At 30.3% G+C, this 19305-nt stretch overlaps 1 protein-coding gene across 15 annotated transcripts in view; it reads left to right on the top strand.

The window, feature by feature from the left end:
* Positions 1–19305, top strand: part of LOC657306 (phosphatidylcholine:ceramide cholinephosphotransferase 1) — a 57151-nt gene that overhangs the window by 11336 nt on the left and 26510 nt on the right. The window contains exons 1-3 of one of the 15 annotated variants that reach the window (XM_064359114.1): positions 7462–7600; positions 7651–7720; positions 11880–12042. The exons of 2 other annotated variants lie outside the window; for them this stretch is intronic. In XM_064359114.1, coding sequence (XP_064215184.1) covers positions 11942–12042 — 101 coding nt within the window. In that variant the 5' untranslated portion in view covers positions 7462–7600; positions 7651–7720; positions 11880–11941. Of the gene's footprint in view, positions 1–1898; positions 2046–5210; positions 5355–5534; positions 5651–7461; positions 7606–7636; positions 7721–11879; positions 12043–16495; positions 16844–19305 lie in introns of those variants that run through there. 12 more of the 15 variants (XM_008196550.3, XM_064359115.1, XM_064359119.1 and 9 more) reach the window with 12 other exon arrangements.

Raw genomic sequence — 19305 nt, 5'->3', positions numbered from 1 at the left:
AATTAATTTCTTTTAAATATAAAGTACAGAAAAATTAAAAAAATCACAAGGGTAGAAACAAATGAGATAAAAATAAAAAATATGATCTGAATTTTTGAGGTTATTTTTGGACGTTAATTCCACAAAGAAACGCTTTTATAAAAGATGTTTTGAGCAATTATTTCTTAAAAAAATTGTTGCTAGCCCCAAAATTACCTTTATTCAGGGATGTGGAATTACCTTTTTTTTTAAGGAATTCTTTTCGAAAACAACATTTAGGCATCGTTTGTTATAAAATGACATAAGAAATAATAATTTTTGCTTCGATTTAACATAAATTGATTAATTTTGACTATAAAGAAGTGTAGAAAAATTCTGAAAAAAAAACCACAAGCCTAGAAACAAACATAAAAATATAATCTGAATTTTTAGGGTAATTTTTAGAGGTTCACAATTCCTCAAGAAAACGTTTTTAAAAATGATGCTTAAAAGATGTTTTAAGCAATTAATTCCTTTAAAAAATTGTTGCTAGCCCCAAAAATTACGTTTATTCGAATATTTATTTTTTACTTCATTATTTTTTGTAGGAATTTTTTAGGAATCTTTTTGAGAAAACAATATTTAAGCATCGATTGTACTAAATTGATATGAGAAATAATAAATTTTGCAGCGATTTAACATAAATTGAATAATTTTAACCATAACGAAGTGCAAAAAAATTCTAAAAAAAATCACAAGAGTAACAAACAAATGAAATAAAGATAAAAAAAATATAATCTGAATTTGTGGATAATTTTTGGAGGTAAATAATTCCACAAAAAAAAACGTTTTTATAAATGAAGCTTAAGTGATGTTTTTAGCAATTAATTCCTTAAAAAAGTATTGCTAGCCCCAAAATTACGTTTATTTAAGTTTTTATTGTTCACGTAATCATTTTTTGACAATTTTCTTTAGAAATTTCCTACAAAAAACAACATATAAGCATCACATGTTCTAAAATGACGAGAGATAATAATTTTTGCAGCGACTTAACACGAATTGATTATTTTTAATTAAAAACAACTGTACAAAAATTCACAATTCACAAGCGTAGAAACAAAAATAAAGAATTTTTAAATTTTTGGGATAATTTTTGAAGGTTAAGAAACGCTTTTAGAAACGATGCTTAAATGATGTTTGGAGCAAATAATGAAAAAAAAATTGAGGTAGTGACGATTTTTTTCGGAATTTTTTGGAGAAAAGCATCAATTGTTTTAAAATGACATGACAAATAATAATTTTTTGCATTCTGTGTGTTTATTAATTTTTGAGTTATACCTAGCAGACTCACCTTGTATACATAAATCTTTATAGCAAGTAATTAAATTAACTAATTAGATTATGCATCAGAAAGAGTAAAACAAAAACAAATGTTCTATGGTATTTATAAACAAGAGGTGCTAAAACAGAAGCAAATACTTGAACAAAATTTACGTTTGCAGTCTTTATAATTCGGTAACGTAAACAATTTACTCACACCAAAAATAGCTCACATTTAAAATTTATTTTTAAGAGTAAACACAATACGCAGTTGCAACTGCGTTGACTATTAAATTTTTAAATCATTCGATTATTTAAGGCGTCATGCAATTGCATGTTAAACTCTTTAAAGTGACTTCAGTCATGCTTAAACCTGACCCTGCCCTTACACAACGACAAATTGAAAAAATCCTTTGTCTGAAAATCAATATTTAAAGAACATGTGGGTGACCTAGTCATTCACCAACTGTTTCAGTCGCGATTTTCTGGCAAACATCTTTAAAAGCCTTTCAGGATAATATCCATAACGTGGGAGGGATGACTCAGGTTTTATTCCCTAAATTCGAGAAAAATATTTTCTTCAATGAACCACTCACGAGCATGCGCTCACACAAACTCTAGCCTCGTCCTGAACGATTCACAGTTTCAGGCAGGGACCGGAATTAGTCCTATACTACAAAGCTGAAAATCTATAACCTAACCTAACATTAATTAAAACATAAGTGTAGTGATTTGGATACGTAAAAGTATTTAAACGTGAATTAAAGGTAATTCGATGTTGTTGACTTTGTGGTTTTACAAGCGCTGAATACTTCCGACTGCTCTTCTGAAAACCGGCTTTCAGGCGTGTCCGCATTCGCGTGCTGCGTCTCAGAATCAGGACACGAGGGGACATAATATTATGTTTTTCATGATACATATTTAAGTACACCTTTCAAAATCACATAACGGCAATAAATCAATAGCGTGACGTAATACTCAAGTTTACAAGGAAAAGCTGTTGAAATCTAAATGTATTGAGCGTATTAATAAATGCCCAAAGTAATCCATTATTTTATTACGTCAAACAAAACTTGATAAATGCGCTACCAGAATAACCCCTTTTTCACATTTAAATGTCAAACGTTCTTTCAAATCTAAATCTACAATTAAGTCAATCTTTTTTAAAACGCTCCAAATCGCAATACTTAAATCATGAAATCACTGACATCAATTTGCTTAAAATACCTCCTTGTCGACGTTAATTAAAGTTGTCTTTTCCATGGCCTTTCTCATTTATTTCCATTGACCTATTTTATTTCGCTGCAACCAATAATACGAACAAAATTTAAATCGCAATTAATTTATCGCGATTTTTTAAATATAAACCAACAAAAATAAATGTACGAATACCGACATTTAATGCTTCTGCTATTAAATTGCTTATTTAGATTGTAACTATTTTTATTTTATTAAATTTATAGCGTACGCTTCAATTCCAGTTATTCGCAATATTTATGTGTTTATTCACCATATGCATACATGTGGTATGTGCCTTTAAATTAAATTTTCTGCATTCAAAAAATTAAATAATACTTGAATTGAATTGCAATCTTTCAACACTGAAAAACCAAATTATTGCATCATCAGCATAATTTTTGTAAAATAATGCAAAAAAACAAAAGCCTATTTTAAGCACTTTCTGCGCATTTTTCAAAACAAATTTCATATTGCATTTTGAAATGTTGGTCTTCAGTTATTAGTTATTTATTATTAATTTATTACCGTTGAACCACAATAACTTTTGTGTAAGAAATATTGAAGTTAAACATTTCTGTTAGAAGTATCTCAAAAAGTATAAGTAAATATTTTATACTTTTCTCAATGCATCTGGAATTTTTTTCAGATTTTCCCCAGGACTCTTTATAGTTAAAATTAATTAATTAATTAATACCCAAAAATATACCGGGTGACTATGAAAGTTTGTGTCAAAAAACCATATTGGCAACACTGAGTTATTTGCATTCCAGTTAGTTTGTTTCATATCAGTGAATAACAATTGAGTATAAAATTTTGCCAATTAACATTTGATAGTCAAGGTTACCAAATTAAAATTCAAAATTTGTTACCAATGTAATAGTCACCCGGTTTTGTGCCAGAAATACGTATAGAAATGTCGCTGGCCATAAAAAATTATTATTCATGAAATAAAAATAAAAATAATTTTGGAGGTAGCAACAGTTTTTTTTATGCAATTTTTGTACAAAACATTATTTGGGCATTGTTTAGTTGAGAACGACACTATTTTATTTGTTTATTTTATTTAAAAAAGTATTTAATAGCAAGCGCTGCTTTCTGTGGGATTATTAGTTTCTGAGTTATGATAAAAATACTTTTTGCAGACTCACGGTGTATTTATTTAAATCACTTGTATTAAACAAATATACTTTAATAAAATAAAATAGCTACTACAAAATTTTCGTGAAAAGATTAATTTTTGTTTACTTTACGTAGGTAGGCATTTATTTCCTGATTTTGTTAATATTTATTTAAAGCTTATCTAAAACATCAAAAATTCCTATATAACTATAAACGATGCCAACAGTTTTTATTTCGTCAACGTAGAACAATTTTACAGATTTTTTGTAAAATAACGCAAAAAATCTAAAAAGCTTGTATAATGCTAGATAATGGCTTTAGGCATTTTTTAGAGTGTATTTAAAAAAAAATTAAATAGAGATTTTAAGCGATATTAATTAACAAATTCCAAACGGAATTTTTTCTCAAAATTGATTTATTTTGCGGTTGAATTTTATTAACAAGAAACCCTAATAAAATATAGGAGGCACTATTGAAAAGATTAATAATCTCTCATTACTTACGTAGTCACAATCAAAAAGAATGACACCCTTACGAACCGGGCCGGATAGCAAAAGTCTGACTAAATTTTTTTAAGTCATAAATTTCAATAAACAGGTTAGTTTACAAACTGTCCAACTAGTTTATACAATATCCAGCTAGTTTGTAACCCTATCACATCGAAAAGATTTAGGGGTGTCATTCTTTTTGATCGTGACTGTACTTAAGTTACCTGATTAGGTCATGGCTTATCTAAAAATACTAAAATTTTATTCTGTATTACACGTTAACCCAAGAGTAAAACAGTGAAAACAAAAAGAAGGAAGTTGACTTGGAAAAATATGTGCAATAATCTACGTAATAAATTACAGTTATTCAAAAAAAATAACGAAATTATAATAATCCTAATAATCTATAGTAATTCCAAATTAATTTTCGATATTCCAACTTAATATTGGTGATTTCAAAGTAACTCCAGTGATTCCAAAAGTTCCAAAAATAAGAAATTCAAAGTAATTTCTATTACACTTCAATTTCAAAAAAAATTGCAGTATTCACAATTCCACCAAAGATAATTTTAATAATTCCAAAGACTTCTAAATAATTTTAAGTAGAGTTCCTATATTGGGAATATACCCAATAAAGGAACTCTAATTTTAAGCATTTCTGAATAATTTCAAAAAGTTTGTACAGTATCTCGCAAAAAAGTAGGACTTAATCTGAATCCACAATATTTGTAGAATTTACGTCAAAATGAACCAGACTTTCCGCAGACTTCACCTAATTCTATCACAAAAATGGGTCACTTTATATTTAGCGTATGGAAATATACGCTGATTTCCAATGTGGCCAATTTAATTAAACGCCCTGTCTCTCATGTAAGACACTTTTGTCGGAGTTTCGTATGACTGGACGCATATGGCAGTCTTTGGATAATTGCCAATTGCTGTCCGAAACTGTAAACCGTGGAATTTTTAAAAGAATTATACGTTTGTATTGTAACTTTAGTTAAGAGAAATCGTGAAGTAAACATACATGCAATTGGAAAAGCGGAAGGAAGATTATTCAGCACTTGTAACAACCATCTCTTCCAGACATAGTTTTACGTGAAACTGCCAGTGTCCAACAACAGTATTATAATTCGCACAAAGAAAGTGTAAGTGTGAACTTTTCGAAATAATGAAACTTCAGCTGATTGTCGTCGAGACTGGGGAAAAGTGGCGTCGCGCTCTTTTAAGGTGAGGTTTTTGTGTCCCTTATCCGATTTCTACTAACTAAGCAAGTTCCAAAGCATCATTTCTTGCATTTTTGTCTTTGTAAGGTAGCGAGCTACAAAGTGGAATAACAATTGTTTGTTATCTTTTACATTCAAAACAATTCGTGTTTATTTATGACGCTAAATGTTATCAATGTTATCAACAAGTATATGGCCATCGTATACATTAGAACTGCCATCAAAATAGTGACTTGTGGTGTTATTACACCAACGCGCTAAAATGTCTAAATACAGAAAACTGCGAAACGAAAATCGAGGGTATGTATAAATTACGTAGTTTATGATTAGAGACCAGATTTTAGGAAACTTTGCTAACACGCAAGGGCTTTTATTAAAACTCGAAATATTTTTTTTAATGGAAATACTTGACACCCTTTTTATTTTTCCTAAATTCCTAAATTGAATTGTTGTGTCCTAAATGAGTTTTAACATCCTACAGTTGTATTTAACTTTCCTGATTTTCAATCTTTTCCATTACATCAAATTTTTCAATTTCATAGTTATTTTATTATACATCTGAAGATTTTTTGTTTCTCAAGCAGTATTTTAGCTTTTCACAGAATTTCATAATATTCGTTTCCTCCATTTTACAGTTTTTTGTGGTTTTGCTATCTTACCTTATCAATATTTTTACTTTGCAGTTTTATAGTTTTTTAACAATTTTTGTATCAGCCTTGATTTTGGAATAAAAAAATAATTTGCGTAGAAGTGTCAAAGTTGCAGTGTTAATTGTTAATTTTGATTTTAAGTAATTATTAATGTTTCCAAACCGACAGTGTAGATTTAGTTAGCTGTGAGAAGGTTCTACTTTTCTAAAAATCTATTTTTTTCTGTAATAAATTTAAAAAAGTGTGTTTTCATCAAAAAAAAAAATATTTCAAAAATTAAGCAGAATCGACCATTTTATGTGAATTTTATGAGACACCAGTGAACCGGTTATAGATACGACTATAACCGGTTCACTGGTGTCTCATTTGTCCCAGAAATGCGTAAATGACCAATAGAAACATAAAAATCACCACCTACTTGTTTATCTGGTGCACAAAAAATTGCATGACGATTGAAGTGTTTGTTATTGGTTTTCAGAGGGATAATGCACTCTCAACTGTAAAACAGACCAATCATAAAGCGTTCAAAACTGAACAATAAATTGTTGTTTGATTATTTTGTAAATGTTGGCCAAACCATCTGGAATTTCGCTGTTTTCTAAGAAAATTTCAAGTTTTCTATTACAAAAATCGTGGATAAATTATTGTGGATCGATTTATTTTCGATAAAGATTGATTCTCGCAATAAGTTCGTGTTCAAACTCAAACATTTCGCAAGTTTTTTTAGCAAAAGCTTAATTGTTTCGCTAGATTTCCTCAGAAAACTCAAAAATGTACCAAATCAAGTCAAATTTTTTTATATCATTGTAGTTATTAATTTGGGCATTTGAAATTTGTGACTAATGTTTTTATTTAGACAATTTTATGATCTTTGAGAAGCAAAAACAAAAAATTGGCGTTCTATTTAACTTTTTCACGTTTTTTCAACTTTTAACAAACTTCTTATTTTTTATGTTCTCAAGCTTCCAGTCTTTCAATCTCATAGTTTCTTAGTGTTTATTCTCAGTACTTTAGCTTTTTGTTTCTTAATAACCCATATTTCATATTCATTTCCTAAATTTTTCAGTTTTTCGTTGTTTCACTATCTTTTAATTTCAGTTTCCCAATTTTTTACTGTTCTTACTTTGCGGTTCTATAGTTTTTTAATTTATCACTCTTTTAGTCAGTTCTATCTATTCTATTATTTTTTTGTATACCAGTACATTTTTTCACTTTTCAGTCTCTTAGTGGATTGTTTTTTTTTTTTGAAACCTAAAAAGGTTTTTAACTTATTAAAAATCCGGTCTCTATGACAAGCGTACTGTGTTCAATTTCAACCAAGTGGAACGTTCTCAAACTAGAGAACAAATTCGCTAGCACAGCGAAATATTGCAATTATTACAGTAATTGGTGTACTAGTGGTAAATCGAAGTGGGGCCCAGGATGCGAACAAAGTTGCCACAACATCATTTATAATATGCACGCACGATAATTCTCTGTCAGTACGTTATAATGAACTGAAGCGAAATCTGATGTTTTCATTCGAGTGAAAGTGTATTATCTTTTCGACTTCTGACGATTATTATTTTTCAATGATTATTACGTGTCTGCCAAGAATGTGGTAGGGTATGTGTATGAGTCATCTATCAATGTATGATGTTATAGTTGCAGAACAGTAACAGTGAAGGGTTTCTTTTCTAGTGGTGAAGTGGTGTGCTGTTAGCACTTGGGATTATTTTAGGTACGTTGTATGTTTATGTTTGTTAAAGTAAATTACATCAAGTTTTACCACCGGACGAGTTTATTTACTTGTCGTACTTGAAATTACAACAGTAATCTTGGCGCCATGTAAATACTAATTATAGTTGTGTGGTGATCGGCTACTAATCACAAACGTGTTACAATAAATTTCCTTCATTGGTCCTACAATTATACACCACCCCTGTACATTTTTGATAATGACTTGGCGCTGCTTTGATCAATGAATGTCTAATTAAATTAATATCAAAATTAGTGATTCTATTTTGGCAAATGTCGAGCAACAAACACAAAAAATAAAATTTTGGCGAATTGTCAAGGATCCAAACAAATCATTGCTTACTTTTACCTTGCCTTACGTTTGTAAACTTTGGTATAAGAATACACATAACACTGTTGATTCTGTCCATTACCGGAACTCTTGTATTTTCTATATTTTTAGTGAAAATTTTACTTGGCTAAACACCACATAACACAGCGTTGTATTAATCCTATGTTTACGTTAAAAAATCAAGTCAGTGCAGTATTAGTTAGTAGTTAAGAGTTAAGAGTTAAGAGTTATGTAATTTATGACAGTCTTTATCCAATGAAACATGTGTTTAGGTATCACATAACAAAGAATTTCCGACAATTCAAACAGTTCTCTGTGGTCTGTGGTTATGAGACCTGATACCCTCTCCATATCTCTCTATTCATATTAGAAATTTTATTTACAATAACGCAACAAGCCCAGTTCTCAGTTCTCTTAAGTCTTTCTTTTTTATTCATTATCACTGATTTTCCATATGAAAATGAAGAAAGTAAGTTTTATTTGATCATGGAAATGATAGACAAATAGTACTTACCATGGGTTCAATTAAATTTCTGATAAAAGTGGCCTATGATATCTAAAATAAGTTGTCAAAAATGAAAAAAATGAAGACACAAGGTATATAAATACATAACATCTTTCTACATTCTTTAAAAAATTGTGTTAACACTTATTGTTATTTACAAATCTTCTTGAGAGGTTTTTACTGGTTTCTTATACATTTTCCAAGACTGAAAATTTTTAAACTAGAGCAAAAACTATAAGTAGGTATAATACTAGACTTAGTCATAACTCGTGGCGTTTAAATTGATCTCTCGAAATGTTAATACATGTTTTCAAGTACCTCTGTATAAATCGCTAAGCAGCCTGTTAGAGAACGGTTTAGCAAACATTTAAGGGTAGATAAAAAATGGCAAAATGAATCGATACAGTAAAATTTTTATATATCGAAAATACATAGTTTTCTCAAAAAATCGTTCTGAACTTAAGATCCCAAATTTTGAGAACCGCTGAACTACAATTATAAAAAGAATGTACTTTAAAATTATTGCCAAAACGCCAAAGATAAATTAACTTTTTGGTCCACTCCGTAATTCTTTTATTTCAAATTTGTGTTTTTTTTATTAAATTTAAAAAAAAACAAAAAGAAATTTATGTCAGAACTAGGGTTCGAACACACAAATGAACATGTTAGCCACAATTGTGAAAAATCCTCAAAACGTCCATGTGCCACTGTGTCTACTCTAAAAACTACTCTAAACACGCAGTGGCTCTCAACAGGTGGGATAATAAAAATTTTGAAGAAAGTATGCACACTTTAAAAAAATGATATAAGGGTTTTTAACTTGTTTGATCATGGCAAATTCACATATAAAATATTGCTACCTTGAATATAGATAAATAATAATAAACCAAAATAAAGAGAAAAAAACATATACGAGTACAAATGTAAATAAAAATAAATAGTCATAAAAATATAAAATAATTTTGTTGAAATATGTTTTTTTTTCTTTTAATGCGTTTTTTTCAAAATATCTTAATACAAGGTCAGTCTCTGCAGTATTTTCTAATGTATCTCGAAAAATAATAGTCACACGGAACTTAGCGTATGCTAATTTTTTAAAATTTCCTATAATTCCTTATTACGAATTTTAATAAATTAAAAGTATACTAACAAAAATGCTGAAGGATCTCGGTCGATGACTTCTGGGAAGTCCACAAATTATGTTAAACAAAAAATAAATATTAAAAAAATTAAAAGTATAGGAACATGAATGTTGAATATGTAACACTTTTAACCGCTTTTATTTTCATCCGATAACTTTACGCCAAGGACAAATTTTGAAAAACAAATTGTTAAAATTTTATGTTTTGAAACTATACAGGCTGGTCGCGAAATAACCTAATAAAAAATTCTGGGTCATTAGAAAGATCCAACAAGTCCGAAAAAACTTTTTTGTTAGGTCAAAATCAAAAATAATGGGGACAAACTAACCCTTTTTCACACACATTCGACGTTACTGATCACAGTCATAGTATTAATTCTCAAGTTATTTAGTTACCGCATTTATGTTGCTTTGTGCAAAAAGTACGTAAAAAAATTGTCGCCAGCCCTAAAATTATGCTTGTTTGAAATTTATTAATTATAGTAATTATTAATTAATTGAGATTTTTTATACGAAATTGTGAAAAAAATCTGAGTAAGATTACTTACATACAACAAAAAATAAAGTACTATCTGTTTCAAATCTATAAAAACATCACTTTTTTTCTTTTAATTAGTGGATTTTTCTGTCACTAGATTCCAATTTAACACAGAATCACGCGGACACAGAACGTTTTAATTCGTGACCTATTTCAATCCAAAAAATTAAGTGCACTGTTTCCATTTTTTTTTTTTAGTTTTCAAAGAGCAAGTACGTTCCAGCAAAAGCTGACGTAATTTAAAATGCAACCCTAAATTCATGTTCTCATCCTTAATCCTTAATAATCCTTAATCCTTAATATGTTTCGATTTGATATTGTATTTTTATTTTATGAATTTTTTTATTGATTTTAGTTTGATATTTCACAGCAGTTACAAATCGAATTTTAATGCACGTAGTTCACAAACATTTTAATAGTGTTTTCTGGAAAACATTATTGCTTTTCAAAGTGGTAAACATTTTACGTAGACACTGTTATTGTCAGTCCCATTTATTAATGAATACTGTACCACTCGTTATTTCCAAACCAATAATGTATTCGATACCAACATGTGGGTTTGTTTGTAACGTGAATACATTGGGTACAAATTGTCGTCTAGCCAAAACTAGATATTTATCGTCCTTTCAATAATTATTATTATTATTGCCATTAAATAACCGGTAAAAACTCTCGCCACATGCGACTTTTTATCCTGCATGTCACGATGTGGTAATACATATTTCATTTTATTGAGAAACCTAATCTACGAAATGGTCTATAAAGTATTAAGTATTAATAAAGGTTCGATAGACGTTCAGGAAATAGCAGCTAGTGTTGTTTGTTCGACGGGCCAAAGCAGACATCCATTAATTCTCATCAAAAATGTATGCCTTTGCTTTGTTCTTACACCACGTAAGCTGTTTCAACCCTTTGGAGAGCTTTTTAAGCGGAAAATGTCAACAATGGAGTGAGGAAATCGTACGTTGACATTTCGCCACAAAATCGATGAGTTACAACGAAACCAACGTTTATTTTTAGTTAGCACAAAGTAGTGGAATATCATTAAAAAATTGACGCAATTGCCAAGAATTCAATCAACTCAAGACAAATTCCAAACAATCCACAATAATAAATAAGGTCAAATGATATCAAAAGTCGCCATTATTTATCTCGTCTCTCCCGTCATTTTTATTTATGGAAATCTCGTCTCAACTAACCCGTGATTCACTTTCAATCCGAGAAATTTCAAGTGATAATGAAACGTTCAACCAAATTCGCTCCATGATTCATTGTTTTCAAACCAATTTTGCATTCTAATTAAGTAACGCACACATATGTAAGTTACTGGTCGTAAATTATCTTGTCATTTACTGTGGAAAACTAGCTCTTAACTATTACAACCTTAAATTTTCCAGCAGATGTTGCATAAGTGTCAATTAACACCGTCTGACGCGGTTTTAGGAGCAACAAAGTACCTAATTGCAAACTATCGAATAGTGTTAACAATAACCCAATGCTCATGTGCAAAAAAAGGAGGGGCGTCACTATAATTAAGAGCACATTATTCTAAACTAGTCCGGGTATCTCGTTAAGATATCTGCAATAATTTCCTTCTTTTGCAAAATGCAACTGTAGATTTTTAAAGGTGTGCAAGTGGAGAATGGCAGTTCCTCAAAGTGTGTAGGACTTTGCGCGGTTTCAAAAACGATGGCTCATTCGAAGGTTGAGGAAACGGTGGATCAGAATGAAAGGGACACAGAGAAAAAAGAGGAAAAAGAAAGCACACCTGAAATTGTTGTTGATGGAGAGTGAGTAGACGCTTATGCTGCATAACACTCCCTAAACCATCTTTCATTCTACTAAATTTCTTCAACTACTCACATTTTTTAATCGCTCTATGTTTGTATTTTCAAATATTTGTATTTTCCACGACACTACACAATTTTCAAGGCTGTATTGGTAACAATGGAGACATTATTATTTAAAAGGTGAATTTTTTACATTGCTGGCTAATAAATGAAGTATTATGTTCAAATGCAATGTTATCAATATTATCACATTCAGGGTCACGCTTACATGTTTAAAAATAATTAATGAAAGTGGAAATTACATACACAATGAGCTAAACTAATTATGTACAAAAATCGAGCTGGAAGGCAACGTTTCATCAAAATTTAATTACTCTTACGCAAGGTGTTTTGTCAATGAAAAAATTATGACTTGCTTGGCTAAATTTCACAGGTATCTAAAAAATATCCAAGGTCTAATTTCGTTTCACTGCGGCGCAATACACCGTTAAATCATTAAGGTCAAATACAATTGTTCATAATTATTTGGGGAGATCACTGGTTATTATTAAGCCATCCTTGATTTACGTTTCGACCGAATTATTGCGAATCACTTTTAAATTTTAAACTGGGAAATTTCCCGATTTTAGTTTTTAGAGACATAAAAATGCCCAAACAGTGACATAATCTCGTAAATGTTTATTGTTTTACCAGAGATTAAATTAAAATGAAGCATATTTTAAAACATTTAAATCTAGAAATAATTAAAGTTGATCAAGTCCATAATAGACTGCAATTCCACGTGATGACAGAACATTAATTAGTATAAGTCATTTAAAAACGTCAATAAAATAGTTATAATTAAACATTGTTAAACATTATTGAACCAGCAAGAACATTTAAAAGTCACTTGTTAATGAATTGCATCTGTGGAGCTAATCAGAAATTCTTCTGAAAACTTAATTCCTGAACCCTCCAATATTCATAATGTGAATGAATGTGATGTTTGTAAAACACACCTATTATTAGATGAATAACTTTACAGTCATTTGGCAAGAATTTATACACATTTATAAAACAGTCTTGTTCTTACAAACATAAAAGTAAACATGACTTCATAAAAATTATAACATTCATACGTAAAGCATGAATTCAAACAAATACGTATTCACTGTTAGCCTAAACCAAATTACTGATTTTCGTTTATTGGGAGAAACTAAAAATTAAAAAAACAATTAGGGAGAATGCAACCGATTATGTTCATAGGTAAATTATCGTGTATTAAAAATTTATTGTATTAGGGTAATAATAATATTATTTTAAGATTATTAGGACATAACTGTATTACAAACAAATCATTATTTTACGAGTAGAAGTCAATAACTTTGAGGTACTATTATTATAAGTTTGCCGAAACACAATGTATCAGGACAACAGGTGATTAAAAAGTATGAGACAAATTACTTATTTTTTGAAAAAAATAATTATTGATGAAAGATAGTGTCTATAAAAGTGGGACCATTTATCAGTTTTTTTTTTCGTTAACCCACCAGAAATCCTTTGACAGAAAGGACGATCCAAAAATTAAATTACATTAAATTTTTGTTGTAAGAAATGTTCATAAATTATAAAAACAAAACCAAATTTTATTCTCTATACGTGACTGAAACAGCTTAAACCAAAACTCTTGGTTCCATCATGTTTTGATTCGCTCTTATATTAATTAGGTGGAATAGAAAAAAAATTGTTCATATTTTTTATTTTGGTTATAAATCAGAGGTGGTTGATTGATTGACCGCTCCACCAATTTACTTGATATTGTTAGCGACTAGTAAAGATTACATAAAAAAATCAGATGAAGAAATGCCGAGGTAAATACTTTAAAAAATACGGACCCGCTTTAATTATTTCGCAAAATCTGGATTGTGAAAATTGCAAGAATCTTGAGCTAGATAATTTTTGGTACTTTTTTTTCAAAAAATTTATTAACAATGTATTTAGAGAAAAAGTTTTTGACAACCAAAATGTCTACTTGCTAGGATAATGTACTAGAATAGAGTTAACATTTACTGAAATTTAATAGATAAAAAATACTGTTTATGTTAGTAAACTATAAAAGTAATTGTAGAAATTGTATATTCTTATAGTTAGTTGCCTAACGAGTTTTGAAAGTGCGATTTACCACATGAGCACCTTGTTTGCTGCACGAGTGCAGCGAGTGCTGCATGAAGTGCGAATGTGGGAAATTGCTTTACAAACAACTCAGGTACAATATTTTTTCTAACGAATATAATTTATATTCGTATTATATTCGTTTATATAATTTAGTTCTTTTTGCTGATGGGTTGATAACAGGTCAAACAATCATCGAAGTGACATTATCATTTCCATCTCTCAACGGTAGCGATACCAACCTATGAAATGTCCCTAACCATTGTTGCAAAGTAAAAAACACCCCAGTGCGGAAAAGTCCGTTTCCCACACGCTCCAGCTAAAAGCTATGAGTACAAAAAATTATTTACCAGCTAAAGCATGTATTTATTTAGAGATTTGTAATGTATAGACATTAAACAGAAGTAAACCGAATGGAGAGATCATTATCTAATCTTTCAAGTACCTACTTGTACTATACTTATTTATTAAAGGAGAGTACTTAAGTACTAGTACCTTTGAAAATGAGACTACTTGTCTTGATTTGTTTTAACTAGTCATGCATTCTGATATTGTATCTTCTGGTGCTTTTAGGCTTTAAGCTTTTTCGCATTGATTGTCAACAAACTACTGTACTTTGATCAAGAATGAACTGATACTGTAACATACCAAATTAATGACAAATTAAAATTGTGATGCAATTTCTCATGATATCGGCGATAAATTGATTGATTATTACTAAAGAATCTATCAATTTGCTGAATAACACAGAAATTGAAAAAATTATTAGAGTTTGTTCTAATCTGTCATTATTTTACCACCACCACTAATTATAAAAACCCTAAACTAAACTTCCCCATTCAGAGATTTGTGCAATAATCTCAATTTTGTCTACCACATCATTTGTCTCTAGTTTTCAACTTAATTTAAAAGTCATAGGCCACTTCAACACTTGAATGACTTTTTCTTTTCAGAGAGTACTAGATTTTTAACAATTTTTTTTCAGTTTTCAGAATTTTTTTCTGATGTAAATAACAGTAACCGCATTTTAAAAGACTCCTAGAATGGAAGAATGTACCCTGTATAATAGTTTCAAAAATGTTACTTAAAACGTCTGTAAATCACTGTCGAGAATGACTAAAATTTTACTCTTTTTAGCCCCCTTAATCATAGTCATAGAATCTTAGAATCAATCTTAGTCATGGAACATATTTTTTAGGCAACCCATTCCTTTGGGTATTATATTTGATAAAAAATAGGTTTCATCCAGATCGGTCCAGGACCACCTTAGTTCGGATCTTGGACTATAAATTATTTGTAAGCCTAGTTTTGTTAAGCGTTATTCGGTGCATTTAGGCCTTAGTCTCCTTAAACGGTCCGTTGAGGTACAATTATCGTGGCTCCTGGCGACCCATTCTTGGACACAGTTTACAGAAAACATCACCGGAACTTAAATAACACTTACACTTTATCATTTGATCGATTAGTCAAAACTTTTATTAACAAATTAATCTATTAAATAACTACAATTGGACGCATAGTATTTTATATGAAGACCCAATTAGACTGGATTATTATTAAATTAAACGCTTAGTAGTTAGTACTTACGGTTATCTAGTTCCAGTTCTGTCCATTGAAAGCGTTGTTATCGCATACCTGAAGTCCACTATCATTCACTTCTATAGGCAGATTTTAGAGCAGTGTACAATTAATGAATTGGGCAAAAACAAGTTCTCCCTACAAAAATTTGATTATAGCAAGAAGTTATTTCGACTAGGATTACCTACAAAGAGGTGAACTTTGATAGAAATGAGCTCGAAGTATTGCACATTTGAAGTTTTTCTTGAACTTAAGTTCCAAACTGTCACAAGCGTCACATTTCCAACTCCCTATTGGCTGCTTTCTGTTGAGCAAAATTCATCGACTCCTCACATTTCTGACCTTCTTATATTATTTCTATTTTCACAGTTTTCGACACAAAACCTATTAGCGGTATCGAATTTATCCGTGTTTCTGTTTTTTCGGCTCAACATTTTTCGAAAATTTTTTCTTGACGTTTCCAAACAAATCACTAACCGGGACTGCCAACTTCTTTTACTAAAATTACCATAGAATTGCTCTGGGTAGGGGTGCCAACGCTAAAGCTGTTTGATATTTCCGTTTAATTAAAAATCAGATTTTAGATTAGAAGTATTGAACCGTTGATTCAAACAATAATAATAATAATGCTGATTTTAAAACGAATCCTGGAGCAGCCACTGGTGCGCCAGCGCGCTTCTTCTCCGTAACGTAACCCGTAACCGTAGTGTCAGTTACGCGCAGACGGGCATGTTAGTGGCATTCGTTTCAATCTCGCGTCTTTATTTTTTTTCTTTAGTAAAAACGTCAAAAAAGTGTCAGTGGTGACATCGCGACTAAATTAAAGCACATGTTTTAAATATCGGGCGCTACATTTTCCGGGCGAGAAATTTCTTTTGACAAAATTTAGGTTATGTGTGAAATGCACCTGTCGTACGTTGTTGCTGTCTCGGCGAAAGAAAGCGAAGTCATCTGGTACGCTAATTGAGGAGGTTTATTGGCAAGTTCAAAGTTCTTCTCTACCCTGGATGGAAAAAGTGCGGATACAATCATCGTTCAGCTATGTCTAGTTGACAAGCACCGGATTTGTTAGGTGGGTTGTGGGGCTCTGCTGGTCACCGGTCACTCATTATTATTGCACAAGGACGGGCCTGTTATTAAACAACATGGACTTTAAGTTACCTCATCGAAATGTGGGTTAATTTCGAGACGAGATTTTCGACATTGTCTCGAAATTTATTCGTTCAGTTCACTGTGGTTTTTTCTCGAACCAACTTGGCACAAAGTTCACTACATTAGTTATACAACTTTTTATTAATAGTTAATATTTGAATGAATCAAACCCTTTCAATTTAAAAATTAAACACACGCTGACAGTTTTTCAAATCTGACATTCGAATATTTTTGGTTTACGTCAACCTAACAATTTTTATTTAGTTTCTAGATCTTTTCTCATTTTTTTGGGGGCCCATTGGGGACCACAATGATTACTTAACTGTAATATCAATGTCAAATCAATTATTACCCAGTACAATAGGATAGCATTATACAGATATCTATGTCAGTGGAAGCTTCTAAATCCTAATAATTAACCAACTATTATTATGAAATTATTTATCTCTTTCGCAAGTATTCACTAGTAACAACAGAAATGAACACTTTTTATTTGTGGAATTTATTAGAAAGGGCTGGCTCTGGAAATTTAATTTTTTGTTAGGCGGCTTTGAGTTTATAGGGCTTTTTAGTTTAATGCCAATAATTGGCTACATTTAAATCTGCCTTTTAATATCGAATGACATTATTAATACATATTTTCGTTTATTTTGTCTTTACGTTTTCTTTCTTTTTTTATAAATCTCCACACCTCTGACTCTGTTCTAATTTCATTTATTTTGTTTACTTCTTCTTCTTGCTGGTTTCTTCTTTCTTCACACTTTTTCTTGTACGTTTTCTTCAGTTTTTGTATCATTTTTTTCATTCTTGTAGTTTATCTCAAGCTTCTTTTTTCAGTTTTTCGTTTCTTTATTCCACCAATTGTTACATTTTGTCTTTACATTTTTGTTACGTTTTCTTTGTTGGCTTCTTGTTTATACTTTTGAACTGCTTCATCCTTGCATTTTCTTCTTGTATAATTTTTTTTGCGCCTTACGTGTTTCCTTGTACTTTGTCCTTTTATTGTAATTTCTAAAGGCATGTGGTTTTCTTGTACTCTGTTTACTTCCTTAAGCTTGATAATTTTCTCTTATGCTTTGTCATTTACAATTCCATAATCTATCTTTAAATCACCGTCTTTGATGCCAATTAAAATTTCACATCCTCTATCCCTTCAATTGATGTTAGTTTTCCACTTTGTCTTTTGCTTTTCTTGTTTTTTTATTTTTTCTTCGTCGTCTGTTTGTGTTTCTTTTGCTCTCACTCTCGTATTAAAATCGCTTTCTATTATTAAATTCTTTGTTTTCTTCATTTGTTTACTATATACTGTTACAATTCTCCATTCTTCTTTATTTACTTTGATTTTTCTTTCCAAGTACTCCCTTCTTGTGTCAATGTTTTTCTTTCTTAGTTCAATATTTTCTTAACTCCCGTTAGAATGCCTTTGGCTCTCCTCTTTTTTTCTGTCACTTGGTTTTTTCTTCTCTGGTTTCTTCTATTCCGTATTTTTGTTCAGTTACTATTATTCCTATTTCTGTTTTTAATTTTTTGCTTCTTGGTTGTCTGCCGTGTAGTTACCATAATCCGAAACTTTACCTTTTTTTAGTTTTTGACCGTGTTTCAGCTTTACTTAATGTTTTTTTTTCATTGTCCCACCTTCGTTTCTTCTTTTCTATCTTTCTTTGCTGCATCACGTAATTCTTTTTGTATTTGTCTTTCTTTTACAGCTAAGTCACTGTCACTATAGATCGGGTTTCTTTATTTTCTTTTTAGATTGTTTTACCTTTATCTTTTATCTTATCTTGCATTTTTACCAGTTTTACAAAAAAAAAACAGCTTAGAACATTAGAAGAGTTTTAATGACGTTTATAGGGGTGACATTCTTTATGATCGTGATTGTACAAAATATGAGAGTTGCTATACATAAAGATTTTAAGAAGCTGTGAAAACAATAAAGTTGTTTTTTAAGTTTTAAAGATGTCTTAAACTTTCTTCTCTTTGAAATTGTATTGTTGGTGTTCTGATTTCTGAAATTAAAAGCTTGCTGTTCCATAAATTCTCTAAATATCTCTATTTTGCATAAAAGATAAAGATTGGGGGCAACAATGTTACAGATCGCTAAACAAAATTGTTTTATTTATTTGCATTTAATGGTCGTGGTGTTCGGTAGCAAAGCACACCGAAATAACAAACGTGACATTAAACAAGGCAATTAATAATTAAAAGTGTTTTTCTTTTAAGTAAATGTTTTGACCAACATTTGCTTTAACTGATGTAGAACGGACTGTTTTACAAACAAACATTTTGTTTAACTCTTTTATTATAGCAACAACAAGTGGGTTAAAGTAAATAAAATTGGAAACCTATGCTTGTAAATTACCGAATTTCACAATTTAAAAAAAT

This window comes from Tribolium castaneum, chromosome 1 (assembly GCF_031307605.1).
Source record: "Tribolium castaneum strain GA2 chromosome 1, icTriCast1.1, whole genome shotgun sequence".
Taxonomy (NCBI): Eukaryota; Metazoa; Arthropoda; class Insecta; order Coleoptera; family Tenebrionidae; genus Tribolium; species Tribolium castaneum.
This window is presented reverse-complemented; position numbering and strand designations above follow the sequence as displayed.